The following is a 12,920-nucleotide window of genomic DNA, read 5'->3' as shown; positions in this document are numbered from 1 at the left end:
GTCTTGAATTTACTCTTGAATAGTAAATACATTGATGACACATTGCACCCTGCTACCGCTGCTGTACGTGGAGCATTTATTATGTTTTCCCGTCTGATTACATGCCTAGTCTGAACAACAGGTGTGATGAGGGACGTTCACGTAGCTTAATGATCCACAGGAAGGCCCAGTCTCCCCACCATACCAATCGACTATTCCTCTAACTGTCCCGGTATCTGCCTCTGTTTTCCTGCCGTGTGTGTGAATGTCTTGGATTGGCTCAGGTTCCTCTGTGCTCTCATCACCACCCACTACAGTTGCTCAATATTCTGGCACCTGTTACGCTATCTCTGATGATCTAGAAATTTTTTTATGCTTAATTTTTGTTTTGAATTATCAAATAACTTGAGCTAAACAATATAAATATTGTAAAATCAAAATTCATGCTGATGTTTTTGAATTATCAGATACTTAAAATAACTTTCAAGTAAGAGGGGTAGACTTTTCAGTCAATAAACATCTTGGGCGACTTCCTAAGCTGCTCTGATTAAGTATAGGGACAGTGAACATTGTTGTTGTTTCTTTCAGTACCTAATTTTAATTGGCTTAATTCTGCGAATTTGCATGTAAGTTAGTTTCACTCACTGTAAGACAGTTAGCATGGAAATTGTCCAAACATTGAAGAGTTTTGAGTTAGTAAGGGCATAGAGCCAATTCACCTCAACACAATATGGAAATGACTTGCCACCCACACTCCTTTATCCCAAATGCTTCTGATCCCAACTGGTTTGATGTGGGACAGTGTAAAGCAGAAACTAGATTTTCCCTTGCCGCAACAGGTTGATCAGGACAATTGTAGTGAGTTGTCCTTGCCTACATCTTAGTGATTCCATCAGAACCACACAGTTAATGTTCAAGAGATCAGGAATGGGAAAAGTGTTACCTTTAATGAAAAAGGAAAGAAGTTTTTAAAAATCTACTGTATTTTTTTTTAACTAGTCACCTCAATACCCCAGCTAAGCACAAACCTCACTAAAATAGATTATTAGAAGGTATCCAATGAGTCATAGAATCATACAGCATGGAAACAGACCCTTTGGTCCAACTCGTCGATGCTGACCATAATCTCAAACTAAACTAGTCCCACTTACATGGGTTTGGCCGATGTCCCTCTAAACCTTTACTGTTCATGTATCTATCCAAATGTCTTGTAACTGTACTTACACCCACCGCGCCCTCTGGCAGCTTATTTCGCACACAAGTCACCCTCTATGTGAAAAGTTGCCCCTCAGGTTGCCCCTCTTTTAAATCTTTCTCCTCTCACCTTAAAAATATGCCCCCTATATTTGAACTCCCCCACACTAGGGTAAAGACCTTTACTTTTCACCTTATCTGTGCTCCTCACGATTTTATAAGCCTCTACAAGGTCATCCCTCAGCCTCTGACACTCCAGTGGAGAAAGGTAACAGCCTATCATTATAACTCAAACCCTCCATTCCCAGCAACATTCTCCAATTTAATAATATCCTTCTTATTAGCAGGGTGACCAGAACTGTACATAATACTCCAAAAATGGCCTCATCAATGTCTTCTACAACCTCAACATGACATCCCAACTCCGTACTCAGTGATCTAAACAATGAAGGCAAGCATGCTAACTGCCTTCTAAGCACCCTGTCTACCTGTGATGCAACTTTCAAAGAAATATATACCTGAACCCCTAGATCCCTCTGTTCAACAACACTACCAAGGCCCCACCTTTAACTGTGTAAGTCCTGCCCTTGTTTGTTTTACCAAAATGCAATACGTCGCATTTGTCCAAGTTAAACTCCATCTGCCATTCCTCAGCTCAATTGATCAAGATCCCTTTATAATCTTAGATTACCTCCTTCACTGTCGACTATACCAACACTTATCGTGTCATCCTCAGACTTACTAAACATGCCTCCGAAATTCTCATCAAAATTGTTTATTTCAATTACAAACAGAGTGGGCCCAGCGCCAATCCCTGTGGAGCACCGCTGGTCACAGGCCTTAGGTCCAATAAATAATCCTCCACCACCACCCTCTGTCTTCTATTGTCAAGCCAACCTTGTATCCAATTGGCAAGGTCTCCCTGAACTCCATGTGATCTAACCACGAATTAGTCTACCATGTGGAATCTTGTCAAAGGCTTTACTGAAGTCCATGTAGACATGTCTACAGCTCTGCTGTCATCAATCTTTTGGTTACGTCCTCAAAAACCTCAATCAAGTTTGTGAGACATGATTTCCCATGCACAAAGCCAAGCTGACTATCCCTAAGCAGCCTTTGCCTCTCCAAATACATGAAAATCCTATCTCTGAACCCCCTGTAACAACTTACCCATCATTGATGTCAAACTCACAGGCCTATAGTTCTCTGGCTTCTCCTTGCAGCCTTTCTTAAATGCACAACATTAGCCACCCTCCAGTCATCTGGCACCTCACCCGTAGCTGTAGATGATACAAATATCTCTGCTGGGGCCCCACAGTGTCTTTCCTAACTTCCCGTAATGTTCTGGGATACACTTGAATAGTTGCAGAGATTTATCCACCTTTGTTTTTGAAGACTTCCAGCACTTGCTGTTCTGTAATGTAGACTGTTTTCAAGCCATCAAAATTCATATTATTTCCCTGAGTTCCCTAACCTCCATTTCTTTCTCCACAGTAAAAATTAACACAAAATATTTATTTAGTATCTCTCCTATCTCCTGTAGTTCCACACAGAGATCACCTCGTTGATCTTTAAGGGGCTTTATTTTCTCCCTAGCTGCTTTTTTGCTCTTAATGTACTTGTAGAATCCTTACTTGGATTATCCTTAACCTTATCTGCCAAGGCCATTTCATATCCCCTTTTTGCTGTCCCGATTTCCCTCTAAAGAATGCCCCTAAAGCCTTTATATTCTTCAAGAGATTCTCTTGCTCCCAATTGCCTATACCTAATATATGACTCCTTATTCTTGACCAGAGCTTCAATATTTTTATTCATCCATTGTTCCTTATTCTTACTAGCCTTACCTTTCACTCTAACAGGAACATAATGCCTCTGAACTCTCGTTATCTCATTTTTGAAAGCCTCACACTTGCTAGTCGTCCTTTTACCTGTGAACAGCCTACTCCAATCAACTGTTGAAAGTTCCTGTCGCACATGATCAAAATTTCAAAAACATCCAAAGGCATTTGCAAACTCCTTCCCTATTGATTTTTGCCCTTTTCCATTTAACTCTGTAAAACAGCCTGATGATCTTCACTTTTTTTTTCAGGAAGCCATGGCTGAGATTGCTAACTTACCAATGGAAAAACCTACTGCACTCAAAGATTTATCTGCATTCATTCTGTAACTCAGCATAGTCCCTTCCACTGTGTTTTGAATATACTTAATATCTTGGAATATATTGTTAAACCTTTATTATCCTCACTTTCTTAAGCAATGATTGGTTTCATCAGTAACACTGCTCTTTATGAGTACTGATCCCTTTCATTATCCATTAAACTCGGGTTTGAACTTTTTAAAATGAGAAATCCTAAAGTATTATCTTATTTAGCTCACTGAGGTCATTGACTTGTATTTGCCTTCTTCAGGTTTTGTGAATCACCTACGAGTGACCTCGAAATGAGAGGGAACAATCGAGGTAGGGGGAAGCGAACACGCCCCACTACAAATACTCCAGTGATTGAGACCACCACTGTGCCAGACAGCAAGGTTGTCACCAAAACCCGGGCATGCACAAGTAGCAAGGGGCGTCGGGGCAGCCAGAACTCCTCTGACAGACGCACCCCAACAAACACAGTTGAAGATATCAAGGCAAGCCCTTCAGCAGGAAACAAACGGAAAAACAAACCCGCTCCAGACTTGGACTTAACCTCGAGTTCTGAGGACTCAAAAGGAGGGAAGAGAATGCGTTCAAACTCACGGGGAACCGCCACCCCGACTCCAGTTACAGGGATGAAAACTGAGCCGCCTGTGCCCGAACATAATTGTCCGTCACCTGTTCTCATTGATTGTCCGCACCCCAACTGCAACAAGAAATACAAACACATTAATGGCCTGCGGTACCACCAGGCCCACGCGCATACAGACAGTGACGGGAAACTTGAGGGAGACATTGACAGCGAGGAGAAGAACTCAGACGGTGAGGACTGCGCCCAACACCCATCGCTGAGCCAGGATTCTAGCAGCTGCAATGGCTCTTCCAGCTCTCTCACATTCTGCCAGGCAAAGGGCTCCATGTCCCCTGCTCGCTCGGTCACACCCAAAGGCAGGAGAGAAGGCAGCATGGAAGCTCATAGTCCTTCACCTGCTGCAAAGCTCATTGCTGGTAAGGGTTCGAGTAAAAAGAAAGTCTCTCCAGAGGCTGACACAGAGCCTGGTGGGATGTATAATATTGAGTGTTCAGAAGAAGGGCCTCCAGTGGCCAGCCCAAGTGATGATACAGGCAATGATGGAGACGATTCGAGCGAAAAGAAGTTGGTCTTGGAAAAGGATAAAGCCAAGAAGTCAAGCAGCTTGAAATCCGAAAAGCTTCCACTCAAAACCAAATCAGCCAGGCCCATTGTCCCTGCCATGTCTGCACAGATGTACAGCTTCCCCACTACTGGTTTTACTGCATCTGGTCCAGGGCCTGCTCCAAGTCTGGCCACCACTGTGGTCCAAGCGATGTCCAAGAGCCCCCCACTCAAAGCCATTCAACCCAAGCCAACTGTCATGGGGGAGCCATCGACAGTCAACCCAGCCCTCACCCCCTTAAAAGAGAAGAAGAAAAAGGAAAAGAAAAAGAAGGATGCCAAGGAAGCAGCGAGTCCCAAGCCACTGGGGAAAGGAGGAAAGCCTGAGGATGGCAAAAGCCCCTTCCGAGATTCTTCTGCAGATGCTGTTCCCAAAGGTGAGGGCCTCTTAAATGGTTCATCTGAGTCACATGAGAGTCGCTTGGCAAGTATCAAAGCCGAAGCAGACAAAATCTACAGCTTCACTGACAATGCGCCGAGTCCCTCCATTGGCACAGCCAGCAGGCTAGAAGGCACCAGCTTGGTAACACCTATCACACCCTTACACGTGGTGACGCAGAACGGAGCCGACAGCTCTTCAGTCAAGACCAATAGCCCAGCTTACTCTGATATCTCTGATGCAGGAGAAGATGGAGAGGGGAAGGGAGAAGGCGCCAAAGTCAAAACATCATCTCCGGATCAAATGGCTAAGGAAAGTGCCAAGAAAGCATTATTTTCCTCCTCATCGTCAACCTCCTCTTCCTCCTCATCCTCTTCTTCAAGAACTCAGCCACCTTTGAATAAGGAAACTCACTCTCCTTACTATCAGGGTTATGACACCTATTACTCTCCAAACTACCCCCACTCGAGCCCTGGGGGTGCCAGTAGTAGTTCGGGAGCAGTCAGTCATTCAGTCAAAATCAAGAAGGAAGTAGAGGAGGAGGGTGCAGAGGTGAGGGTCAAAGTTGAAAGTGCTGACGATAAAAAGATTGACATGAGCAGTACAGGTCACCATCCTTCAGTGATCCAGCAAAGGCCTCAAATGTACATGCAGCCTCTCTATTATGGCCAGTATGCGTATATGCCCCAGTATGGGTACAGTGAGCAGGGATACCACAGTCACGTAATGAGCACAAACCCAGCGTACAGGCAGCAATATGAAAAGCTGTGTGAGGAACAACACAAGCAGAGACAAGAGCAGAATCGTGGGAAACACAACACCAATGACACTGAGAAGAAACAAGAGCATAGCATTAAAGATCGAGACAGAGAGGAATGGAAACAGAAGTCTTCTGCCTCAGCCACACTGTCAAAGGCTCCTAGCTTGACAGACCTTGCAAAGCCGGTGCCCAACAAGCCCAAGGACTCCACAGACTCCATGAAATATGCCGTTATGGCAAAAGCAGACGATATCTCCAAGATTCAATCCCAGCAAGCTGAGGGACTAAAGATGAAATTGACTGAGGGGAGCCACCTTGGCAGGGAATTATGTGAAACAAAACCCAGTCTAGAGTCAAGCAAACACTCAGGAATGGATCCAACGCTATGGTACAGGCAGGTAAGAATAAGACTCCACAATCATACGATTTATGGGCTGCTCGGCACTAACAACCACCACCACCTCCCAAACCCACCCATCCATCGGCCCAAATGAAGACTTAACAAAGTTTTTCACTGTTACTTTTACATCAAAATCCATGTAAATTAAATGTGAACTAACAGTCAAATAATACTTCAAATAAGTTGATAAATTTCACTTTAAAATGGTCGATACAACAAAGATATATCTTACAAAACCACAGACACCTGCATCGATCCCCACCAGCAAATGGCATCATGAGCAGTTCCAGAGTTCTCTAATATGATCTCTGATGCGTGGAATCGCTCACATTTCTACTCAATCGATTGAGTCTTTAAGTCATATTCATTAGTAACTGGACTCTACCTGAGGTCTTTGGAGGTGGGCGTCACCAGAATGGCATGCACTTGCACAATAATCTTAGCTTGGTTTGCAACAGTCTTAGTGACACAAGTTCCACTGAAGCTGCATTATCTAACCCCTTCAATGTGGTCTGGTCAACTCTGACAAAACCAAAGCAGCAACAGTGGAATTGTCCAATTCCAATTGATGCTGTAATCATTCTTCAGCATTCTGTCCAGTTTAACAGTATTGTACACATCTTCTAGCTATGCCTTCTCTTTCTCCCATTTGCTGCAGATCTCCTTTGTTCTTTAGTGCAGTAGCTTCTTTGTTATCTTTGTGTCTGGCCACATTTTTTTTAACCTTCCTCTTAGTGTTGTTTCCAGGTCAAGAGTTGCCAGGTCACAAGGACCAATATTTCTTATTATCAAACAGAATTATAACTCTTAAAAGACCTTTTCAAACATTGCAAAAAGAACAGTTACTTCCATAGGCATTTTGAAGAAATTATGAATTTAAGTTACTGTACGGCATCCAGCTCACAAATCATCAAGCATCACCAGGCTTGATTTAAAGCTCAGTCATTTGCAAATTCTGTTCTAAATTGCATAGAATTAGTACACAAGCAAAACTGATGCAGCAATAAGGAAAGACCTTGAATTAATAAATTGCCCATCATGTTTTCAACTTGGCCCAAAATTCTTGATAATCAATAAATTATATTTTGAAATGCATTTCAATCTTGATGGCAAACCTGAACCAATTTGCACACAGCAAAATCCCAAACTAAACTTACAAGATGAATGATCAGATAATGTTTTTTTTTGTTGGTAATGACCACAGAGAGGTAAATGTTGTTCAGGGCACACAGAACTTCCCTTTTTAAGAAAAGAACCATGGCCTTCCTTTGTGTCTAACTGGATAAACACAGGGCCACGTTTTAATGTCTTGATCAAAATCTGGCTCCTATGATACTGTAGCATTTCCATAACTGTGTTCTGCAATGTTAAGTCATGGAGTGAAGTTTGCACCCACAACCTTTTGACACATTAAAACTGTAACATTAATTGCTGTAACACCATTAACATAATGAAATTTCCCAAAGCATTTCACAGGAGCATCATAAAATTAAATAGGACACTAAGCTATGGTGTGGAATGAGAGAGACCAGCACACAGTTTTTTGGAATAGTTCACATCTAGAGGAAACAGAGGAATGAATGAGGGTCTCACAGCAGATGAGTTGAGATAGGGCAGTGTTGCAGTGGTTTGACATGGTGGAAAAGACAAAATGGTGGATATTCACATTGGTATGAACATGAGGTTAGGAGCTCATTTTAGGATCAAACATGACACCAAGGTTGTGAACATCATAGCTTAATCTTAGAATGTCGCCGGGGAGATGGTTGGAATTGGTAGCTAGGAAGGAACTGAAACCAATGGGCTTCAGGCATCTCATACATAATTGGAAGAATTTTTTGCTCATCCGGTAGTGGATATCAGGTGAGCAGACTGATAATTTTGCAACAGTGCAGAGTTGAGAAATGGTAGTGGGTTAAAACCAGATTTCATTGTAACACTGTACCTTGGGATGATGTCACTGAGGGGTAGCACATAGATCAAGAACTGGGGTGTGAGGTAGCATGGATCAATCCTTAGTGGACACCAGAGTTAGGGGATGTAAGAGAAGGTAGGGAAACCATTGCAAGTAATTATTTGGCTGCAACTGGATGGATAAGAATGGAGCGGGAAAGCAGTCCCACTGAATGGGATGAGAGTGGGGAGCTGTTGGAGGAAAATAGTGTGGTCAGCTCTGTCAGAAACTGCAGGTGGCTCAAGAAGGATGGTGGGGGGAGCAAAATTAACCTTGACGAAGTCTGCAGAATGTCACTTGTGACTTTGTTGAGATATTTTGGTACTATGGCAGGGCAGAAACCTGATTGGAGAAATTCAAGCATAAAGTTGCAGTAAAGATAGGAACAATTAAAAAGACTTTGGAAATTGGAGATGGATGGTAGTTTGCAAGGACTGTGGGGTCCAGAGTTTTTTTTGAGGAAATATCACTGATTTGAAATACAGATGCTGCAGATATGAGTATTTCTAGCATTTGCTGTAGTTATCCAATTTCCAGCATCTCTTGTATTTTGCTTTTGTTCTAATGAAATCCCCTTAAGGTGTGGGGAGAAGAGCCATCTGAGCTAGTATTTTAAATCTGTTGGTTTTTTAATTCATCATGGTACTGAATAACCTTGTTTTGAAAATTTCAGTCCACTCTTTTGCAGTTTGGGGTTGTAAATTTTTCAATTTACTTGAAAAGGTTGTTCTCTCAAATTATGTTCTGTATACTATAACGTACTGGAGATCATACGATTGAGTGTGAATGCCATAAAGCTAAGTTCCAACTAGGGCTTACAAAACTTGAGTCGCTTAGAGTACTTCATTTTTTAAAAAAACTTTTCCATTCAAATAACACCAATTGGTAAATCAAAGCTCAAGTCCTTGAAACTGTTTAGATTTCACAAAGTGTTAGTGTTGCTTTTTGAATCAGGTGATTCCATCCTGGCCGTGACTGCGGGTCTAACAACCTTATTGTCCTTGAGCTAGACTGTGTCAAAATCGATCAGAGTTGGCAGACATGGCTCCCTTTAAACTTGATTCTGATAGCAACGTTTGTTACACAGAACAGAAGTCACTGGCTACATTAAAGGAAAAAGCAAAGCAGTCAGGGAACAGGCCAGGGAATTGGATAAGTATCAGAAGAGAAAATATTTGAAGGCTACATTGGAAAGGTCAGGGAGTTGGCCCTAACTGCTTTGCTGTTGCAGAGAACTGGCATGGTATTCATAAACCAAAATCCTCCTCCCTGTGCCATTAACATCAAATGAACATATGAGAGAGAAATTCCCATTATCTGTGAATAAGATTATTGAAGTAGTTAGAAACTGATTCCAGAATGTTCTCAGAAGGAGCAGCATGCAGTGCAGCCGAAGACTGTATTTCTGTTTTATTTTAGGAATGAGCATTGGCTGGAAAGTATGGAATTTCTTTCACTCAAAATTCAAAATTTTCATTCTGTTAAATAGACTCAGTGCTACTGGTTTAATAACATTGAAAACTGATTCAACATAAATTCAGTTCATAGAAGTGTACTTTAGGCATTAGCTTAACATCTTCAGATTTTCAGGATTGCTGTTGCAATTCTACCTCCCCATCACCCCCACTTTTGCAAGAGAAGTATATGACGCGGGTGGGTTGCATAATTTGAAGTGCCCACCGATCTATCTGTTTCTGTTTTAAGAATTGTGCCATTCTACTATTACTTTAGCTAACACCTAGATATCTCTCCATTAGGAATCAGGTTTGAAATATTCAAGGCAATCTTCCTATCGTCATCCATTTTAACAATTGAGTTAGAGGGCTTTGTATAAGTTTTAAAAGCAAGTTAGCTTGAAGAAAATCTCACCATGACATTGCCATGAGGTACAATTCCAATATTGTCTCCTTCATCAAAATCAATGGCCGAACATTTCACACAGCGAGTTTACATTCTGTACTGAATTTCTGTGTTAAACATAAGAACATGAGAAAAAAAAGCAGGAGTATGCCATCTGACCCCTTGAACCTGCATTGAACCTCCATTAAGTAAAAAGATGCTGATTTTTTTCATGGACTCAGCTCTACTTACCTGCCTGCTCACCATAATCCTTATTTCCTTTACTGTCCATCTTTGCCTTAAAAACATTCAATGAGGTAGTCTCAACTGCTTCACTGGGCAGGGAATTCCACAGATTCACAACCCTTTGGGTGAAGAAGTTCCTCCTCAACACAGTCCTAATTCCCCTTATTTTGAGGCTGTGCCCCCTAGTTCTAGTTTCACCCACTAGTGGAAACAAAAATCGTGGAGATATGGACAGAAAATGCACATTTGCACAGTACCTTCTGATATAATCAATTTGAGTTGAACTTTTTGGGAATTAAAACATTGTTGATGCTAATAGCTTAATTAACTCTGTGACAGTGGCAAAGAAGTGACAATTAGCCATGGAGCTCTTTCAGATCCCAGTGACTTCAGGCTAATGCTGATGATATATAGATACCTGCACTGCTGAGGACTGCATTGGGCTAATACCGTGATGTTTCACTGGACCACCTAGTGATGTTCATGATCCTGGCCAATGTTCCTTCTAAGTTGCAGGGCCACACTCAGACCTTGGAGGTCCTTGCAGAAGCAAACAAAAGTAGAGGGAATATAGATCCTGGTGAATGCACGAAAGTTAGCTACTGAGGTACAATGGCCATTGGAATATTGACTGGCATCCGTAGAACCTTAGAAACGTTGCAGCACAGAAAGAAGCCATTCAGCCCATTGTGCCTACACCAGCTCACCTTCCTAATCCCACCTGAGCTTCAGAGTCAGATCTCAATTCCTTCTCAGTGAGAGTTTCTGCCTCAAACACCAAATGGGGCAGTCAGTTCCAGACAACCACCACCTTCTGGGTGAAAACTTTCCTTTTAATACATTCAAGGATGTGAATGTTGCTGGCTAGGGAGCAATTATTGCCCATTCTTAATTGCCCAGTTAATAGTTAGCTACATTGCTGTGGGTCTGGAGTTACATGTAGATCAGACCAAGTAAAGATGGCAGTTTCCTTCCCTAAAGGACATTAGTGAACCAGTGACATTGCTTTCATGGTCTTCTCTGTAATAGATTCTTTAATTCTATAGTTTTATTCAATTCAAATTCCACCATCTGTTTTGGCAGGATTTGAACCTTTGTTCCTAAAACATTATCTGCATCTCTGGATTAATAGTCTTAACAATAAAACCACTAGACTATTGCCCCTCCTTATGTCCCCTCTAATCCCGAAGATTGCCTTGAATATTTCAAACCTGATTCCTAATGGAGAGATATCCAGGTGTTAGCTAAAGTAATAGTAGAATGGCACAATTCTTAAAACAGAAACAGATAGATCGGTGGGCACTTCAAATTATGCAACCCACCCGCGTCATATACTTCTCTTGCAAAAGTGGGGGTGATGGGGAGGTAGAATTGCAACAGCAAACCTGAAAATCTGAAGATGTTAAGCTAATGCCTAAAGTACACTTCTATGAACTGAATTTATGTTGAATCAGTTTTCAATGTTATTAAACCAGTAGCACTGAGTCTATTTAACAGAATGAAAATTTTGAATTTTGAGTGAAAGAAATTCCATACTTTCCAGCCAATGCTCATTCCTAAAATAAAACAGAAATACAGTCTTCAGCTGCACCTCATGCTGCTCCTTCTGAGAACGTTCTGGAATCAGTTTCTAACTATTTCAATAATCCCCTCTAATATAGAGTAGTAGAGTCATACAGCATGGAAACAGACCATTTGGTCCAACCAGTCCATGCTGACCATAAACCCAAAGTTCTCCCTCATAATTAACCTCTCCAGGAGGGGAAACTAGTTTTCCCTGTCCAATCTATCCAACCCTCTCAGTATTTTATACACATCAATTAAGTCACCCCTCAACCTCCTCTGTCGAGCTATAACCAGATGTCACCCCATAGGAGAGGAGGGTAGGAATTGGGAACACGGGGTGAGTTATGCTTGCTGTTTGGAACACAAAGGAAAGCTTCTCATCCATCATTTGTAACCTAAAATGCTAGGAATGTTGTTCAAAAAATGAACTTGCATATTGCCCAATCCTAGTCTCATCTTCTGTGATGTGGAACAGCTTTAAGTTTGTGGTCCTTCTGTTGTGGGAGGAAGTAAAATTGACAACAATACGAACTTTAAGTGGTATTAGAACTGTTGGTTTTTCAGATAGTTGCTGTGACAAGTCCGGTTTTAGAATAGACTTAATGTGCAAGAAGACTTCAGATGACCATGGATCTGTCACAAGCAATAAAATAAGACAAATGGACGCTTTGTCTGCAAATTATAGTGTGCTGTCCCATGCATGTCTCTGCCCAAATCTATTTGCATTGGCAAAGTCTCACTTATGCTTTAGTGAAGCTGAAGTGCAGCTGTTTTATCTGATAAGCTTGGGCAGAGGAAGCACATGGTGTCTTGGTGGGCAATTATAACACTGCTGCCTGCTCAAAATAAGAAGGATTGCTAATTGGCTGAAAGGCTTGCTTAGGATCAAGAGGGACAAACAACAACTAAGAGATCTGATAAGAATTTTAATTTCCTGTGACAGAGAAGTTGACCTGTTGTGAGTAAGTGCATCAATGGTTGTCAGGTTAATTAGGAAATACTGTTGAGGTTGGATGACCTTTCCAGGACAGCAGCAAACTCTGGTGTTGATGCAGCTCCCAGGGACTTTTCTCAAAGCAACTATTTGAAAAGTTTGTTTTCATGAGTGCCTGCTTCCAGAGCAAGTGAAAAATGAAGCATTGTCATGTGAAATGGAACCAGGGACCAATGTCCAAACAGCCGTTGCCATGTCCTTGGAGGGTGGCTTTGTATTTTCTTTGTCCTGTCCTCAGACCTCTACTACTTAAGATCAGAATAGTTTGGAGGGACGA

At 41.9% G+C, this 12,920-nt stretch overlaps 1 protein-coding gene across 2 annotated transcripts in view; it reads left to right on the top strand.

Moving 5' to 3' along the window:
- Positions 1-12,920, top strand: part of znf609b (zinc finger protein 609b) — a 98,782-nt gene that overhangs the window by 56,099 nt on the left and 29,763 nt on the right. For both annotated transcript variants that reach the window (XM_020534299.2, XM_020534300.2), the window contains exon 3: positions 3,582-6,042. In XM_020534299.2, the coding sequence (XP_020389888.1) occupies positions 3,582-6,042 (2,461 nt within the window). The remainder of the gene's footprint in view (positions 1-3,581; positions 6,043-12,920) is intronic.

The sequence above is a fragment of the Rhincodon typus genome, chromosome 36, assembly GCF_021869965.1.
Source record: "Rhincodon typus isolate 14 chromosome 36, sRhiTyp1.1, whole genome shotgun sequence".
In the NCBI taxonomy this organism is placed as follows: domain Eukaryota; kingdom Metazoa; phylum Chordata; class Chondrichthyes; order Orectolobiformes; family Rhincodontidae; genus Rhincodon; species Rhincodon typus.
The sequence above is the reverse complement of the archived record's forward strand: the minus strand, read 5'-3'. Positions and strand labels throughout refer to the sequence as shown.